The sequence below is a fragment of the Eschrichtius robustus genome, chromosome 2 (genome assembly GCF_028021215.1).
Source record: "Eschrichtius robustus isolate mEscRob2 chromosome 2, mEscRob2.pri, whole genome shotgun sequence".
NCBI lineage: Eukaryota > Metazoa > Chordata > Mammalia > Artiodactyla > Eschrichtiidae > Eschrichtius > Eschrichtius robustus.
Window position 1 is genome coordinate 101856087 of NC_090825.1, and position 19459 is coordinate 101875545.

Here is a 19459-nt window from a genome sequence, read left to right on the forward strand (position 1 = left end):
AGCACTAGCAAACCTACGGGCAATAAATTGCTGCAGCCGACACATAAAGACACCAAGGGAAGCAGGGAAAATGATTGCTGATGAGTCGTTCTAACTACTTGACCTTCTGACCTCTTCTCTAGATATATGACCAAGATGGGACACTACAGCACTTTATTGATGGTGGGGAACCTAGTAAGTCGAGCTGGATGAGGTATATCCGATGTGCAAGGCACTGCGGAGAACAGAATCTAACAGTAGTTCAGTACAGGTAAAGTATACCTTGATTTACCGCTTACAAAGCCGAAGCCCTTTGCCTTGCGTATATAAATTCAGGCTTGCTGCTAGTTTTGAAAAAATCCTGCAGAGTCCTGAAGAACTCTGCAAGGACTGGCAGGAATTTTTTTGCTAGGTTTGTGATATCTCCTTAGTTCTCGTAACAGTAATTTCTTGAGAATTCAGGAAGAAAGATGCTAGGAGAAGGCCTTTTTCACTCACTGCATGTGATAAAGTTACTTCCGCATCATCACCTGAACTATCACGATGGCCTGAGTGAGCCCAGCGAACTCACTGACTCGGAGGGATTTCCCCCCCAGCAGACGTGTCCACATGTAAACAGGAGTTTAGAGATTCAGCCCCAGGTCGCTTGCCTTCAGTCCCCTTCAGTCTGGCTGTCTCCTAGAGAGAACAGTTTGATTTGTACAAAGGCATGGGAAATCAGGAACTCTCAACCCTCCCAAAGCTGCTTGTCTAAAACCGTTATGCTCGGCAGCCTTGGCTGAGTCAGAGCAGCCTCTTCTGATCCCTTGAAAGGTGCCAAAGCGTTTGGCTTTGGTCCTGAGACAATTCAGAGTACGTTTCAGGGGATGAGGTGGTTCCAGAGCATAGAGAAGGCTCTGGTCTCCTGAGATATTTGGGCAAAGCCCAAAGGGTAACAGAGATGAGGTGGAGCCACCCCCATTGCCCAGAGTCTCATAGGGAGGCCTGGGGTGGGGTAGGGGCATAGAAGCAAGGTGGATTCCCAGATCCTAAGCCACACCTGCCCAGTGCACCTGTTGGTCAGGCATTTCCATTTACTGCTAAAAGCTGGAGTGGAGACAAAAAGGCAAAGACAGATCCCATAGGAAAAAAGCCCTGCCACTAAGCCTTCTTTTCTCAAAATCCCTCGAAAACATGTGCCATGTAAATATATGACCTCAGTTATAAACAGCCGTGTTCCCTTTCGAATCAGAAGCAACTGTTTAGCTTTACCAGGCACCACAGACACATCAAAGCAGAAGGGCCCTTGCTCGGCAACTTGGAGTCCTGCCTATGACGATTTATTTTCATTTTCATTTTTTTTTTTTTTAAATGAAGACTTAAAAAAAAAAAAAAAAGCTTCATTCCCCTTATAGGTTAAAGGCTGCACAAATCTGGCTTGCTCTCCAAAGGCCTCCAAATTCAAAAGGAACATATTTGGGCAGCATGTGACTCACTGCCTTGGTTTCCTAGGCAGTTATCTTTCATTACATAAGGGTTTAAACGAACTTGTGCACGACAGGATCTGGTTACAGTCTGTATATGGGCTTCACCCACCTTCCCTGCAGCTGCATCTCTGTCATGAAGTTTTTATAAACCTCGGAGCTAGAAAATTAGTAAAGGTTCTGCTTGTCCATTTGGCAAGAGATAGATTGGCTGGTTCTGTCATGGGCACCCAGGGAGCTCTTGAGGCAAATTCTGACTTTGGGAAAATAAGAAACCCCTACGAGGAAGGTGGGTATGAGCAAGTCGTTACCTTTCTGTCAATATTAAGTGGGTTTTATTGCTCCCTTTCCTGATGGCACTTACACATCAAGTTCTCTCTGCCGATCTGTTTTCGATTACTTCAGATCTTTATAAAATGAACTACAAAAACACAATTTAAAAACTGGCATCCATCACCGGTGACCACGTCCAAGAGTAAGAAAATAGAAAAGTTGGACCCCGAAGAGCCAGCCTAATTTTTATTGTACATGAATGTCCTCTTCACAAAAAGTCAGCTGGTTTAGATTCATTCTGTTATGATTTGTAATATCTAAATGGAATTTTCTTCAAAGCGCCCTTGATTGATTGACCCTTAGCTGAACGTTTTGTTTTTATTTTGAGGCTGACAATAATGTTTGTTGGCGTGTGTTCTGCTTCAGCTGCGTTGGGACGCCATGAAGCTATCTTTATGAGTCATCCAACCACAATACTAAATACATGTCAGCAAAGGAAATATTATCTGAAAAGGGAAAAATCCCTTTGATGTGCTTCAACATGCAGAGATTTCTGCGAGTTTTGGAAGCTCTGCCCGCTTGTAAGGAACGGTGTACGCTTACACATTTTTTTCCCCCTTTCGGCCCACTCTGTGCCTCAAAAGACCACCCATTGCTCGAAAACAGTTCTGCTCTTTCAGCGGCAAAGTGTGTCATTTGGTTTTAGCACATTCATTTGCCGGGCGCTGTGTTTATATTAAGGGAAGCCAAACCGAGAGATGAAATGTTACAAGGGTGAAGTACAAAGTCGACTCAATTTTTCTCAAGTTAGGAGATGCCAGTGATTTATAGCCCGGCTCCAATTTTGATTTTTTTATGTAGCAGTGGAAAGAATTAATAAAATGCACAGCTCTTGGAGGTGCGGAGGGAGGAAGGGGAGAGAGGTCCGGACAGCTGGCTGGAGTTTTTCTCAGATATTCATAGAATGTTGGGAAAAAACATTCTGCTTAGCTAGCAGTGCCCTCGTGAGACAGAATGGCAGCAAGTAAGGAAAATAACAAGATAAATGAAATTTTTGCAGCTGCAAGTAAAATATTGAGAATCTGCACTTTTTTTATTGATCTTTATGATACTATTGCCAAGAGCCACTTTGTGGTGACAAAATATGTTGACAAGTGCATATCTCACTGCCATGAAAAATGTGGTGAAGGCTTCGCCTTATGTCTGCAGTGTTATACAAGGAACAAATTGCCCTGCTATGGCCAATTCCTTACAGAAAGGCTAAATTTAAGGTCCACCAACCCTAAACACTTTTATCTTGAACTTGAGGCTAATATTTGTAGCAATTCTTCTTTGAGAAAACCGGTGGCAGGCTCCTCTTTCTTTTAATCTGTAGATTTTTCTTTACAGTGCCACAGCTGCTATAAAAAAAATGGTTATTTCTTGGTACCTTCACTCCATCATTTCAGAGTGTAATCTTTCAGCCAGAGTACAGTGCTCCTCTTGTATTTACTGAATTTCCATCCATCTCACATAAGAGGATTTTTCTCTTCTCCTGTATCAAACTTTAGAAAAAAGGCAATGGGGAAGATTTTTATTTCTTTCAGTCCTTATATCACAAAGCTGCTTAATTTTATTACAAATTTGAGAACTCCCAATGCCAAGTTCTAAGAATATACGCAATGCTTTCCCTTCAAATAAGAAATCAGTAGTATTCATTTATATGTGAGGTTAAGGCACCGGAGTCTGCAATTTGCCACTAGAGAGAATTTTCTCATTAGTATGAGATGGAATTTTTTTTTTTTTTTTTTTTTTAATGAACTCTTCCTTTCTGCTGTCTCCCGGGCCAAATATCTGTCTCTTCAGCCAAGAGGTTCTGTGGAGGGACACTGTGGAAATAAACTGTGAGCTATTTATCATACCAGGTTACAGGCTCTAATTGGTTGTTGGGAACGATAAGGTGGGTGCAGATTTTATTACAAACAGAAACTGTTTAGGTGGAAAGCCGGGCAGAACTTTTTCGGGGCAATAAAAGTGTGGATGGGGCACATGAGTCCTACCGATTACTAAGCTGGGTTTTCTTTTGTTTTGAATAGGTCGAATATATTCTACCGAGCCTGTATAGATATTCCCAGGGGTACCGAGCTTCTGGTGTGGTACAATGACAGCTATACGTCTTTCTTTGGGATCCCTTTACAATGCATTGCCCAGGATGAAAACTGTAAGAATTTATTTTAGCTCTGAATTCACATTTCCAAATACCTATTTCAAAGCTAACTTTTTAAGAGTGTTGTTTGAAACTCCTGAAATGCGGTTCACTCTGCTGTGTAACACAAATGTGCACGAGTCTGTTCCATCATTTTCTTTTCCTTGTATGTCCTTTGCTTTTTCACAGGGAGTCTTGACTTGTACAGGCCAATTTTTCTTCGCCTGCTTATGATTTTAAAACCTTTGTCCTGGTTTTAAATCATTGCCAGCAGAAATGTTAAGGCAGTTGGTATTTACTGAGCACCTACTATGTGCTTGTTTACAAGAGCAGCATAAGATACAACTTCTCCTCTGAAGGGATGCACAGTCTTGCTGGAGTCGCATTATTTGCAAAAATGAAATAATGAGAAAACACTGCTGTTTAATCAGGAGTAACACCCCTCCAGTCGATTGGCTTTGCTTCCTCTTAAGTAGTCGTTGGAATGAGAAATGGTAGGAAAAATCATAGATGTATGATTGAGGAATTTGTCTCTCTCTAAACAACTTAGTCTAAAAGTGAACCATGTAATTTTCTCTATCTTTCTTACCATGGCAATCATTATGTTTAAAAAATAATCTAATGCCTAGGCAGATGCAAACTTTTGCAGCAGTTTTCACCTAAACTTTCTATATTTGTTTTTATCAGTTCTTTGGGAAAATGTTATAAAGTGATTTCTAGTATTTGGAACAGAATTAAGTGATTCTGATGTGCTTCAGTGAGAAACACTGGTTTTAATGACACTGTTTTTTCTTGTCATCAAATTGACTAATCTGTGAACTGATAATTTGGGATTATACAGTAGAAAAAGAAGCAGAGAGAACAGATCTATTTAAGAAACTTCATTTTGGAAAAAAAATGTGTTATTTTAATTTTTCCTTCTCTACTTACTTTCTCTCACACACATATAAACTCCAAAAAAATGTTTATAATACTACTGATCGAAATGCTCATCAGATATTTCTTTTCCATGTTATCCTTATTTTCTTTGTAAAAAATAGAATCCTCAAAAAGCATATTACTCTCAACTTTCCTTTTCTACTTTACCCTAACCCCAAACCAATCTCAGATCAAAAAATGAATCTTTGGACATGTAAGTACATTCTTCTTACTTCCCAAGTTTCCATTGGAAAGTTTCTTTTCTGCAGTCATACTCCTGTTTGAGGGAGTGTCTGTTTCATAGGAGAAAATCTCAGTGTTGGACATGAGTGTGTGGTTGGTATTACAGGCAGAAATGGCCATGGCGGCCAGTGTGCTTTGTCTTCCCACAACGGCTCCATGCCCAGCTCCCCTAAAACTAGATGTAGATCCACACACGGAAAAGCACCAGTATCAACTCCCCTGATCTGCTGACATGGGCCTGTCTATACATTAGAGCCTTGGTGTAACTTCACCTTCTAAAGGATGGAATCTGATCCAAAAAGATTCCAGAAATTTTACAAGGCCTTCTGTTTCCTCCTTTAGTACAGCCTGCTCCAGACTCTGAAAATATTGCGGTTATGTGTATCAAGGAATGTCTGGGAGTAAACATATCAAAGTCTAGAGTTGTAAAGTACACAGCACACAGTCCAAAAATAAATTCATTCATTCATTCATTCATTGGTATTTGTTGAATACTTACTAAGGACCAGCGTCATTGCTGGGTGCTACCAATACAGCAGTGAACAAAACAGACAAGAATTCTTGCCCTCCTAGAGCACAGAGTCTAGTAGAGGGAGATGGATTATCAACCTGTATATGAGTAAATAAATAGTTTGTCAGGTGATGATAAGTGTCATAGCGTTAACAAAGCAGAGAAGGGGTGAGGAGTGCCAGGAGTTGGGAGTTGCAGTTTTAGAGATGATCGGGGTGGGCCCTACTAGGAAGGTGGCCTTTGGGCAAAGACTTAAGGAGATGAAGGAACAGGCCATGTGTTCTTTGGGAACAGAGTGTTGCAGGCAGCTGGACTCCAAGTGTAAAGACCCAAGATGGAAATGCTACTGGACTGTCGGAAGAGCATCACAAAGATTGACATAGGTGTGTTGGCTGGAGTGTATTGGTTGAAGTGGGGAGGAGTTACCTTAGATTTGGGGGCAGGAATCTTGTAGGGCCCAGGAGGTCACTGTCAGGACCCTGGCTTTTACTCTGTGTGCATTGGACAAAGGGGGTATTGCAGAGTTTTGAGCAGAAGAGTGATATGATCTGAGTGAAGTTGTAACAGGATTACTCTGGCTACTGAGTGGGGACCTGACAGTGAGGGTGGGGATGGAGCAGGAGCCAGTTAGAGGCTCTTGCTGGAATTCAGTGGGGGGAGGTAATCGTGGTTTGGACCAGTGTAAAAGTGGTGGAGGTGGTGAGAAGTGGTTGGATTCCCGATATATTTTGAAAGTAAAGTCAACAGCATTTGCTGACACATTGGATGCTGAGCGAGAGAAAGGAGTCAAAGATAACTCCAGGGCTTTGGTCTGAGGAGCTGGATGGCTGGAATAGCCATTTACTGAGTTATGAGTCAGACATGGGAACTGTGGAACGACTGCTCAGGGAATGTGTGTCTCTGGGGTGGAAGTCTCACATCTACGACATTGCTTCCACCTCATGATGCTATTACATGGACGAGAGGGATTTAGGGGCTGGGCTGGAGGATTGGGGGTTGTATGTGCCATTCACAGCCACCTGACGATGGTGTCTAAGAGTGTACCAGCTGGTCTCCAGTTTCAGTGTGATAGTGCCATCAAAAATGTACTTTCTGGCAACACCAGGTGCTTTGCTTCTGAGGCCTTCTTTCTCCCATTGTCCAACCTGTGTGAAGCATTCTTGAGGTTGCTGATTAGAGTATTGAATAAACTCTCCCGGGGCACATGTTATGTATCATTTAGCACCTGAAATCCTTGGAAGAAAATTCACAAAGCTAACGCACCTCGAAGTATTATGGATTCAGTAGGTAAACTATGCAGCTCTTTTGGGTTGAGTTCAGAACTCTAAGTAAGGGTGGAGGGAAGTTTAAAGGGAATTAAGTCATTGACTAAAGTGCTCAGCAGTGACCATCCCCCTCCCCCCTAAGGGTATTACAGGAATTTTATTTCAGTTCTTGTCTCAAAGTCATATATCTGTCATGTGATTGGCCACCCAGGAAACCAGCGGAAAGCTTCATCAGATGGCGTGGGGGGAGATATATGACTTTGACTCTAACTCGAAGATGGATTGTCATTCCACATGATTCACGGAGAGACCTAGGGATGCTTTATAATGAGGGATCCTTATTCTGTACTGAGAAAATACTCTGTGTGATTTAAAAGCACAAATGTGTGAAAGGGCATGGACAGATAATTTAACAGATAGCCTTCTGCAACCCTGAGTAATTGAAATCATCTCAATGGGATTAGCAGTTTGAAGGCAATTTTTATCCTACCGAGTTAGCCACAAAATAAATTAGGTACCCTAAAAAGGAGCTTCTTGAGATCAAAGACTTATTTGACAGAATGCTTCCACAGAGCCTCCTTATAGTGCTATGCACACAGTAAACAATTAATACGTGCTCACTGGATACATATTGAGAATTTTGTTGCCATTACTCGAAGGGGTACATAGTTCAGCTAGATTTTTTTCTTGGTTAATGAAATTGATGCATGGTCCAAGACATTCAAGGAAAATATGATTTTACTTAGTGAATAATACTTATTAAGCACTTTCATTTATAAAAATATCATTTTCTTCTCATGGTTCTTTCAACGTCGAAAGTACACATTTCCTATTGAGCATGTGGGCGGGTTCAGGCTTCAGTCACTGGGCCCTCTGGCAGCGGCCACGAAGCAGTGGGACACACTCACTGCCTGGAGGAGCCACTGAAAGCAGCCTTGCCTCAAAGAGAAGGCAGCGTTTCACACAGGCATTTGGGTTCTGGAAGCAATTCCTATGTTATTTTCTTAAAAAAAAAAACAAAAAAACCCCATAGTTATAAGTGTAATAGAGCTCCAAAGAGAGCACAGCTCTGTCCACTATGGGCCTTTCAGAAGAGCCTGAAGGAACGCCTGTGTCGACAGATTGTGTCCGCAAGAAGGAATGAGGTTCCCCAAAGCTTCCAGTGGGGGATTAGCTCCTGCAGAGTGTAAAGACCATAGTGTATTCATATTCATTTCAGAGGAAATTGGAAAAAGAAACCTGGGAATAAATGTTAAACACGTCTTCCTGCTGCTTTTTCTGTCTTGGCATGTGAAGCTGAGGTAGCAGAATGTGACACTTGATGGCAGCGCAGAGGTTCGCTGCACTGGAGTAAACTCTGCCCGCAAGAGGCCTGCCTTTTTCCTTTGATTTTAATGAGCAGAAAATAAAAATGGGCACCTCTGCACGGCGCCCTGACCCCACCATCCCACCAACAATAAGGAACTAGGCCCCGGATAGAAAGGCCCTGCTCAAGCCTTCTACTTATGAACATTGAGGCGATTACAGTATAGTTCAGTCCAATGAGAACATCTGTGTGCAAGGCCCTGTGGGAAGCATCGTGATGGGGTACAAAACCTCAGACCCTGTCCTCAAGGAACTCCGTGTAGGAGAAGGCACGTAAGCAAAAACTACAACACCAAACCTAACGCAGGTGCCATGTGAGATGGCCGTAGCAGCGAGCCTGGGCTAGGTGGGTGTTAGGCCCAGTCTTACTGCAGTTGCGAGGGGCCCGGTTCTAGGCTCCTTGTACACGGTGAGCAGCTGGGACTGGATCCTCACATAAATCCAAGAACCAGAAGTCACTGTCTTGTCCCTTAATGGGACTAGAAATGTGCTACCCTCAAGCCAATAGGCCATTGGTGAAAAAAACTGTATGTCATGCTCCAAAAAACCAGCCCCAGCTATGGGAGGGTACAGGGTTGGATTTTGCATTACCTGCCAGCTGTGGAAACCCTGGGCCAAGAAGTAATATAAAACTTGGCTCAGAACTGGAGGAACCTGTAGGGTCCTAGAGCAAACAGAGGAGAAGTCACCCCAGAGGGATGTCTTGGTATCTGCACAGGAGTCAAAGCAACAGCCACTGAAAACACCTTCACAGAAGGAAGTGGCAAAAGACACAAGGAAACCTGTTGTCATGAGAGATTTGACCTCTTGGGCTCCTTGATCCCAGCCTTGCTTTAGGATTCAGGCCCTCATTCCCCCATTTCTGGGGGTGTAGAGGGCTGAAAGGTGCTCCCGGATTTATACTGCCAACCCAGACCTCTCACCGGAGCCCAGGCTCTTGTCCACCTGTCGAATTCCCACCTGCACTTGCCTGTCTCACAGGTGTCTCAAACTAAACATGGTAAAGTGAAACCATCCTACTCTGTCCTGCAAGCTGCCTCTCCCCCAGTTCAGTACCTCTCACTCCCATTCATCCAATTGTTCTTTCTAGAAACCTTGACGCCTTGTTCTTTCTTACCCCTTCTATCCAGTCATTCATAAATCCCTGTTGATTGTGTATTCTTAAATGAGTTTCTTTTCATTTCTGCTGCCACCTCCCGATCAGCCTCACCATCAGCTTTGGCCTGGACCCCTGCGGTAGCCACCTGCATGTCACATTTTCCCTTTTAGTATCACAGCAGCCAAAGTGAAAATTCACTGATTTGTTGATTTTATTGTTTCAGCTTATCCACTTGTTTTGTTAATAGGTAGCTCGGTTCCATAGATCAAAATCCAGAAAGTAATATGGGCATATAATTCTTCTTCCAAAAGGCAATCAGTTGAAACATTCTTAGGTGTCCTTCCAGATGTACTTTTTGCCCGTTCTCTCATTTGGGCATATTCTCCCTCTCTTTCTCTGGCTCTCACTCTACCCCTCCCCTTGTATGCAAATAGCAGCATACTACATATTCTTTGTTCTGCACCTCGCTTTTTCATTTAATGATACAGAGTGATGATGCATTTAAAGCATAAATCTAATAACCTTATACCCTAGCTTAAAACCCTTTTTTGGCTAGCCATTACTCTTATAATCAATCCCTGGTTCTTTAATATGACAGCCCATGGGCTACATATAGTTTCCAGAAATGTTTTTTATGGCTCACATAGTGTTTTGCAAAATTCGAATTCAAACATCTTTACGCTGGCCATACCCTATTTACTTTGCTGAAGACCCCACCATCCTCTGTTGTGTTAACCTGCCTCCCAGCACTTATGTCTGCTATGTGCCCTGCCGCCATGGGCATTGGGAATTGTGCTGCCTTCTTCTCCAGCCTCGGCTACAGCCCATCTCTGCCTCGTTCTCTGGCCACATGAGTCTGCTTTCCATTCCTTCCATGCCCTGAGCTCCTCACCTCAGCACGTCATGCAGACTCAGTGGCACAGCTGCCAACGTGTCATCTCCTCTCATCACCTTTTTCCTCCCTTTGCACCTGTCTGATGCTGTGTACCCTTCAGGACTCACATTCAAGGTCACTGCCTCAGGGAAGCCGTCATTCCCACCCTAAGTTTAGCCATCCCTGTTAGACATTTTCTTGGCCTCCTTTCTTCTCTGTCATAGCACTTATTACACTTGTAGCAACTGTATATCGTCAATTCTAAAATTCATATATTTTTCACATTTTAATCTTTCTGAACCTGGTAAGTGTGTTATAATGATCAGTGACTTACAATTAACGGTGTGGCTTGCAATCAATGGAATTTTAGATTTGATGAAACCGAGTAAATATTCACCTGTAAGGACATTTGTATAATATCTGTCTCTGTCACTACAGTTTACGTGGCCTGAGAGCCGGGGCTGTGGCTCTCTTGTTCCCCTGTATCCTCAGTGCCAGCCATGTCAGGCTTGTCACTGATGCTCTGTAAGCACTTGTGGACTGAATGAATGGATGAGGGTGTAAAGTAGGACTTTGTTGTATAGATCCTGCATTGCATCCTCTCAGGGGTTTAATTTTGCAGGATTTGATGCGTTCATGTTCTTTCCTGACTAAATCCTTTAGGGCTTTGAAAGTTTGCCCTCTTTCCCTTAACCTTTGTCTTATAGACCGAAGAGATTTTACTTGCTCACTGTGTCTTCATGTAGAAACCCCTTCATCCTTTTGGGGAATTGCCTTAGTCGTTTCTGGGCCTTTTGCAGTGGTCTGGACTGTCATGGCTTGGGATAACATAGTGTTTTCCGATTCATTTCTTTTCATCTTATAATTCCCTGTGTTTTGTTAATACTTTTGTTTGTTGGGCCAGTCAGACTGGTATTAGGAAGAATGATCCTCTGTGTCCTTTTAAGTCCTGCTTAAAAAAGTGTGCTTTGTATCTAGACCTCTAGGGTCCTGTGGAAGTGTGCAGGAGCTCTGCAGGACAGCTTTGAGAGCAAATATGGCTCCTTTCATGAAACTTATCCATTCCTAGCCTTACTTTTTTTATTTCCTCTCTAAATTATATGCTCATTTCATTCAGCAGGATTGAATTTATTCACAAGTACAAGAAAAGATCATGCCCAAAGCAGAATATAGAGTGCAGGTGTTGCTTCTATATCTTGAAAACATAGTATGTTTGTTTTGAGGTGTCCCATAGGATGAAATAAGACAGAGAGTAACCATCCCAACTCTTATTACCCAAATGCTATTATTATCATTAACTCAGATCCCGTTTATCCCAAATCATTACACACACTGGTATAAACTTTTCTTTATTACTATTTTGGCATTGATTATTAAACTTAGAAAAATCCATTGGCCCACACATTCTTTTGTTTAATAGAAAGGTGGTGCGACCTTAACAATTTTTCAAAATGAATTTATTGGGTTACTTTCTAGGAGCTTAAGCGAGACGTCAGCATTTATAATCTATACTTAGAGTATTATTTGTATGATTTCCCCCAGAGGCATCATATTCCTCTTTCCAGCAGTGAGCTTCTGGCTGGTTTTCCTGCTCTCTTGCATGTTGATGACATCTTCATTCCACAGTCTCCGCACCCCGCCTTCCTTCCTGCTAGTCTGGCCTTCCCAGTCCGCAAGAGCTTAGTGTTGCCTGAAGACTTGCGGGTTTCCCTGTGCTTTGTCTCTTCCGGATTAGTTATAAACAGGCTAAATAAGATGAATTTTACCCTAATCTCTGACAATGCTGCTGTGTTTTTTTTTTTTTAATTACGAAAGAGCCAAAACATAAAACATTTCTCCTTTTCTTTCAGTATGTATTTTAAAAGTCACAGTCTGTGTACAAAGATTTTTTGAGAGTCTGAAATGTGTGCACACATTTCATATTGGTTATACACTTTTGTCCCAGAAGTTGAAATTATACATAAATTTTATATGTGAAATATATACATAAATATGTCTATGCATGTGTATATAGGTGCATATATAACATATGTTTATGCACGGGTATATATATACACACACACACAGAACTCTGTACTAGCTGTAAAATGTCCTTTTTTTTTGCAACACAGCTATTGAGCAGACACAGAATAGGAGTGTGGTCAGAAAAAAGTGCCTTGGAAATCAGAAAGCTAAAGCTTCCAACTTAGCGGTATCCTTAACCGAATGTATGACCATGGGCAAATTATTAGACCTGCTTGGTCTGTAGCATTTTTTTCCTTCTTTCTTTTTTTGGTAATAAGAGAGGGTAGGATTAGATCAGCAGTTCTCATCTCTGATTGTGTATTAGAAGTACTTGGGGAATTTTTAAAAAATTCAGACGCCTAGGCCCTACCAAGAGATTCTGGTATGTAAAAAAAAAATCTCCCCTGTGAGTCTAATATGCATTCAGGGTAAAGAACTGCCAACTAGACAAACTCTAGGCTCTCCCCTGGTCTGTGAGTCTCTTGTTTTATTTCTCCTTCCTAAGACAGGATGGGCCAGGCCAACAGAACCCTGTAGGATGAGCTATTCCTTTTGCTGGATTCATCAAGTACATGTGATTATGTAGAACACTCAGAGATGAAGGGTCCTTAGTGGCGACCCATTAGCCTCCACACGTGGTGTCTACCTGTCCACTCAAGCGTGGAGCCTCCTGGCGGTCACGGTCCCCTACCACTCTCTTTTTATAGTTGAGGACGCCTGAGTCTTTGTGCTTCGTAGGACTTTCAGAGATGGTCCGTGTCGGACGAATGAGAGCTCCCAGTTCATGTATTTCCTCCACGTGGCCTTGAACTAGTGGCCAACAGCCATAGTTTACTTCCCATCACTAACCTTTTTGCCAGTCATCCTTTTTAAACTTTTTGGTCTCTAATTTCCTTCTCTTGACCACCCTGTAACCTTTCATCTCTGTGATCTCTGAAATACCAAGAAATACATTTTATTGACAGAGTGGTTACTTAAAAAAAGAATAACAGTTTTTAAGCATATTAGGTTCTAATTACCTCTGAACCTGTGGGTTGACCAGTGAATACATGATATATATTATTAACACAATGACAACTTAAAAAAAAGAAAGAAAGAAAAATTTCAAGTATGTGAGGGTTCCCTCCTCAAAAATGTTGCTTTTAATTCTTTCCCCACTCCCACTGCCACCACCCGTGCTTGAATCCATCTCCCTTCATTCCAGACTCTTCTTCTAGAATAAGAATGGTGGCTGTTGTTGATGGTAGGCCCTGTGATGAGTACTTTCAGTATCTCATTTAAACCTCATAAAAGGGGGTTTAAAGATAAGGAAGCCAGGGCTCCTAGAGCTCAACATCTACCGAGTGGCAACCATAGCATTTACAAGCAGCTGTCTATGCATTATCGCACCCAATCCTTCCAGTAACCACTTTACATTTTACCAAGGACTAAATTGTGGATTCAGATGTTCTATATTTGCCCACAGTCACAAAGGTATTACAGTCAGCCTTCTGTATGCAAGGGTCTGCATCCGCAGATTCAACCAACCACAGATGGAAAATATTTGGGAAAAAAATTCCAGAAAGTGCCACAAAGCAAAACTTGAATTTGCTGCATGCTGGCAACTATTTACATAGCATTTACATGGTATTAGGTATTATAACTGATCTAGAGATGATTTAAAGTATCCGGCAAGATATGAGTAGATTATATGCAAATAACCGTGCCATTTTATACAGGGGACTTGAGCATCTACAGATTTTGGTATCCGCGAGGGTCCTGGAACCAACCCCCATTGGATACCAAGGGACAGCTGTGAATAGTGGAGTTTAAATTTAGGCCATCTCGACCGCTAAGCCATGCTGCTATTACTGTTAAGATGATTACTTCCATTGTCCTCATTTTACAGATGAGGAAACAAAGGCACAGGGAGATTGCATAACTTGCCTAAGGTCACCAAGCTGATAAAAGGCAGAGTCAGGATTTGAACATAGATCTTTCTGATTCCAAAGCCCAAGTGTCAAGCACCGCGCTCCAAGATTGCACACTCTGTCGCCTCCCACTCTTACCTTACACACCGCACCCTGTCTGTGCATCGTGCCTCACTCGGGCCCTTCCTGAACACTGATTCTTTTCTTGCTGTTCCTCTGGTCAGAAACGGTCAGTGTCTATTTCTTAGGCCTGAAGTCTTCTGTTTATTTATTTGGACATTAAAGGCCCTCTGAGATCTGCTCCCCGAAAGCCCATGCTGTGCTCGGTCAGCTCGATTCCCGTGCCATCCCACCAGCGTGCCAGACTTCTGTCTCCAGGCGTCTTTCATAGGGTTGCCTTCATCTCTTCAGCCAGTTTTTCTTGAAAACCTGTTTTGTGCTGACAGGGTTGGATGGAAGGCCTGAAATCCTGAAGGCCTGAATCTACCTTCTCTGCTCAAGGCCACCCTCTCTGGGGAGCCCCACCTTTCTCTCCCTGTCTCTTGCTGTACTTCCCGTCTGAGAACCCCCAAATCTAGGCTGCAGCGTGGAGCCTCGTTATGGAGTCATTTTATCTCAAGTCATAAGTGAGCTCTGTGAGGGCAAAGACCATGTATGAAAAATCTCAAGCAGAAAATAGGTACTTAATAAATATAGGCATTGAATGAGTTCATTTGTGGTAATTGTGCTTGCCCCCTTAAATCAAATTGTCTGCTCTATGTCCATTCTGAGTCCAGAAAAACCAATTTTTAAACTGTTGACTTATAGGAATTTTTTAGAAGTGTGTGTTATCATGCTTGTTTGAAGGGCTAATAAAACTGATCTTCTCAACCCCTTGCTGTTCTCCCAGTAAATGTCCCCTCGACGGTCATGGAAGCCATGTGCAGACAGGACCCCCTGCAGCCCTTCAACAAGAGCAGCAAACTCTCCCCTGCCGCCCAGCAGCGCTCCGTCGTCTTCCCACAGACTCCGTGCGGCAGGAACTTCTCCCTCCTGGATAAGTCTGGGCCCATGGAATCGGGATTTAATCAAATCAACGTGAAAAACCAGCGAGTCCTTGCAAGCCCGACCTCCACCAGCCAGCTGCACTCGGAGTTCAGTGACTGGCATCTTTGGAAGTGCGGGCAGTGCTTTAAGACTTTCACACAGAGGATCCTGTTACAGATGCACGTGTGCACACAGAACCCCGACAGGTAACCCCACCTCTCGTTGCTCGCCGGCTGTGTTTGCTTCTGAGACTCACTGCTTGCCTTCCTGTCGCCTCCTCCAGTCACACCTCGGGGAAAACTCTGTGATCAGAGGTCTGCATTCTGGAAGGTCAGAGAGTAATGTTGGGCCCCTCTTTGGCTTTATTGTGTAGAAGGGCTGCATGAACAGTGGCTGCAGAAAGGGATCTGCTGTCGCTTTCCAAACAGCTCTGCCCGGGTCTAACGGGAGGCAAAATAGAAGGCACATTGATGAATATCATAGATGGAAAAATGAGGTCAGGATAATTAGAATCCTCTCTGTCTTCCAAAGATAATATAGCTGGCCGCTCTGCTGCTGTTCAGTCGTCTCAGGGTTCACCTCCAGTGTGCCGTGGGTATGAACTTAATTAAGTACTAAGAGGTAATGAATTGGAATTTTTTGCTTAGTACTATTTTTCTTCAGAGCATGCAAACCCATAAATCCTGCAAAGCTGTCAAAAGGAAATACCTACTCTGCTAGTGATGTGGAGGAAAACAGATGCCACTTATTCAATAAACTAATATCCACACAGAAGAAAAATGTTGACTAGATACCTCAGAGTCAAAGTTGCTTTGAAAGTTTGTCAATAAAGAATTTTATGGCCATGAACTGAGGATGAAATTTAGCTGAACAAGTGAATTAAAATTTCAGGTACTCTGGCGAGTGGCACAGTAGATATAATGGAACTATTATTTATGAATCAAAACTGGTTTAGTCGACAGTCTTGATAGCTGGGAGTGCAAAAGACAAAAATCAAATTAATTCAGTGAGAAAGGACAATGTTTTATCTCCCCTTCACATCCTATGAAAATTTGATTAAACCCCAAGTATCTAAGAATATTTTGAATATAAAAGCAGAAAGTAAATTTTGGAAGTAGGATAGGAGACTCGAAAGCAGGACTCCGGAATTATTTTCTTAATTTGGCCACCGATGATTAACCTTAAGCCACTCAGCTCTCCTTGCCTTATGATACACACCCAACTCTCCCCTCCCAGCTCTGCAGGATACGACAGTGTACTCGAACCCAAGCAGGCAGGGAGGATAGAAGTGTGGTGGAGAGGGGGTGAATCTTTTCAGAAATAATAATGATCCATTTTAGGGTACATGTGCACATTTACATGTGTATATATTTTTATTTGTGCCATTCTAGAAACCACTTGCTTGGCATCAAGCATTGCTGTGACTGACTGATGTTGAAGCATTTGTATTACAGCTGTTAAGGTGGCTGTGTCTTTATAATCTTTTACCTTCAGTAGGAGAGCCCCCTGGTGAAAATATCCACAGACTTCTGCATATCTTAGTACTACTGGCTTTAGAAGGGACACAAAAGTTTTGAAAATGTTTTCCTTACTCCAACAGGTTTTTTTTTTTTAAAGTCTGCCTTCCTTGCAAGTATACAGAATAGCCTCAAGATACATCTATTCAGAGTTTGCAAAGCATTTTATTTTTTTAAATATAAAAATGCATTAAAATTTTGTTATTATAAACTTGCTTTTTGAATTGAATGAGTTTAGGTGTGTGGATCTGTTATATGCACAGGTTCATTGTGGTCGTAATAACTGAACATACAAGGTAAGATGAAATGATAGTTGAAAGTTTCTGGATACAGGAACTGAAAGCTTAGCTTTGGGTATGATACAGTCTTCATGCTGAATGTCATATAAAACAATGAAAGTATGTCTTGGTAAATAGAAAGTTAGCAAAACAGACTGTTTTGTCTGACGCCAGTTACGCTTTGAAAACCCTATGTGGATTATGGTTTAAGTCCCTATGAAGTCTGTTCTGTCAAATAATAGTGTCAGAATTTGTAAAGCATCTATGTAATCTGTCAGAAAAGTGCCCTACAAATTAGAAAACTTACATGTACAAAATAGACTTCCACGAGAGACTGTTAGGTCATCGCTGATTCCAAGCTAATCTAGAGTTACTGGCAAAAATCCAAGTGGCTTGAGACTCCCATCCAGTGCGAGACCCTGGTGGGCTTATTTGATGCAGATGCCCAGGTGTCGTTTGGCCAGGTTCCCAGATGAGGTGAAGTAATGTGCTTGATATTCAGGTAGATCACCAGGGTGGAAATCAAATTATTAAAGCAGTGGGTTCCTACTTCTCTCTTCCCTGTGCTTTGTTGGTGAAGACTTGAGAGGTGGTATGATTCACCATCATTCATGAATAAGTTAAAACTAAGAATTATGAGTTCAAAGAATTAGTCCCTTTATAGGCAAAGTAAGAAAGTACAATGTTTCTTACTAGTAATGGGGAGATGCTTGAATTACTCCATCACATCTGAGATGATTATTGGAGATAAGGGAAATAGAGATGCCCAGTCTCTTTGACCCACTAGTTTCATTGAGATACATAATTTCATTGAGATACATAATTTGCTTTCAGCATATAGGTTCTGTATGGTGTTCTAGAACCTAGCATGCTCTCCTGGTACCGGCAAGTTTTGAAGTAGAAGATACTCTCCCTAATTCTTAACCACACAAGGTGAATTGCTAAAGAGGAGAAATATGCAGAACTAAAATGGAACATCAATTTGTGCACGGTTGTGAAATTTGGAGTCTTTCCTCTTATTTTCCATGTGGAGACTTACAGCTGCTGAATATACATATTTTCTTTAGTGATTGACTCCCTAAATTAGGTGGCTTTTAGTCTTTGGCAGTTTGTGCCCGTTCAGCCATATACAGTGAAAAAGCTTAGAACCTGCCAGTGAGAAACCATTTCCCTTCTATTTGAAAAACTCAAACGTTTTATTTTGATAGGAAAATCTTGCTAGAACTAGAGGCAAGAAAGGGAGACACAGAAGACAAAGTCAGAAAGTAAACAGGTTAGAGTTTCAAACACGTCCAAATTTGAAACAGGCCCCCGAATCTTAGGTCCAAAAGATTTTTCACTCAACACACTGAATATTTGGCCATGAAACCCAAGACATTTGAACCTTCATGAAAGAGACTGTGTGTGTCTTTATTTGTGAGGTTCTGCATGTGAGGGACCATCAGTGAGTCTATGCCTCGATATAAAGGAAGGAGGTCCGAGGATACCCGGGGTTGTCAGCAGTACCATTTTTCACTACCGTGTTATTTACATTGAACGCAGAAGAAAATTCCGTTTGACCTTTCTTAGTAGGAATTAGCATTCAAGATAAAAATACACCCGTATGAGGGCCCAGCAGCCACAGAATTGTTATTTCTTTATTTTATTCTGTTAATATTAAACGTACAAAACCAAAAGTCTCTTCTTCTTTTTTCTCAAGCTACTGACTTTTTCTTTCCTGAGTGAATTCAAAGGGAAGAAGCTGTCGGAATCTAGATCTAGACTAAGGACGAGGGACTTAGGGACCTCGTAAACATTTGAGGTTTGGCATAAGCTTATTACCTGGGCCAGGGCAGCTTGACTGACTTGTGCCTGAAACAGGAATTAGAAATCCCTTTTCTCTTCTGTTTCTCCACTACAGAAAGGTTCAACAGTCCCATTTGGGGGCAGGGGGAGTCCAGAAAGGGGTAAGCAATGCCTTCAATCAGAGTGGATTATTTTCTGATTAATATGTTCTCTTTTATTTTCTGCAGAATGTCTTTTTAGTGCTTATCTTTATTTTGCATCCTTTTCCTTACTTTCTGATTGTGCTACCTGGGGAAAGTTTGCCTTTAGCCTCCTGGGCATACTGTCAGCCGTTCACATTTATGTTTTGAGTATCCTTGTTTATAATTGGGTGTGGTGGTACCAGAGGGGAAGATAACTCTAGAAGGAGCTGTTTGGTGGGAGGAGCCTGGAGATAATCCATCACCATAATAGTTTCTTTGGAATGTGTCAGTGTTCTGGTGTTCCACTGTTTCCCCCTCCCCCAAGTGTGAAGGTTACCTTCTTTCCATGTTCTCCCAGGGTTTCGGCTCCATACTTAAGCCACTTTCCTGAAATCTTTTTCTCCTTACATAGAGCTTAGTTCTTTTCTCACTCCACACAGCTAGCAGTGACCTAAGTAGCGCCCCGTATGAAGTCTCGGGCGATGTGCACTTGGGCTTGACTGACGGGGAGCAAGGAGACATTCCTTGCTTGTTGTTCAGTTGTGGGCCCAACTGAACAACTTTTGTCCTGGAGGCTTTCAT

General features: G+C 42.2%; 1 protein-coding gene across 1 annotated transcript in view; it reads left to right on the top strand.

Moving 5' to 3' along the window:
- Positions 1 to 19459, top strand: part of PRDM6 (PR/SET domain 6) — a 98032-nt gene that overhangs the window by 66452 nt on the left and 12121 nt on the right. Inside the window, exons 3-5 of the mRNA XM_068534350.1 lie at positions 123 to 250; positions 3791 to 3915; positions 14979 to 15321. Of these exons, the coding sequence (XP_068390451.1) occupies positions 123 to 250; positions 3791 to 3915; positions 14979 to 15321 (596 nt within the window). The remainder of the gene's footprint in view (positions 1 to 122; positions 251 to 3790; positions 3916 to 14978; positions 15322 to 19459) is intronic.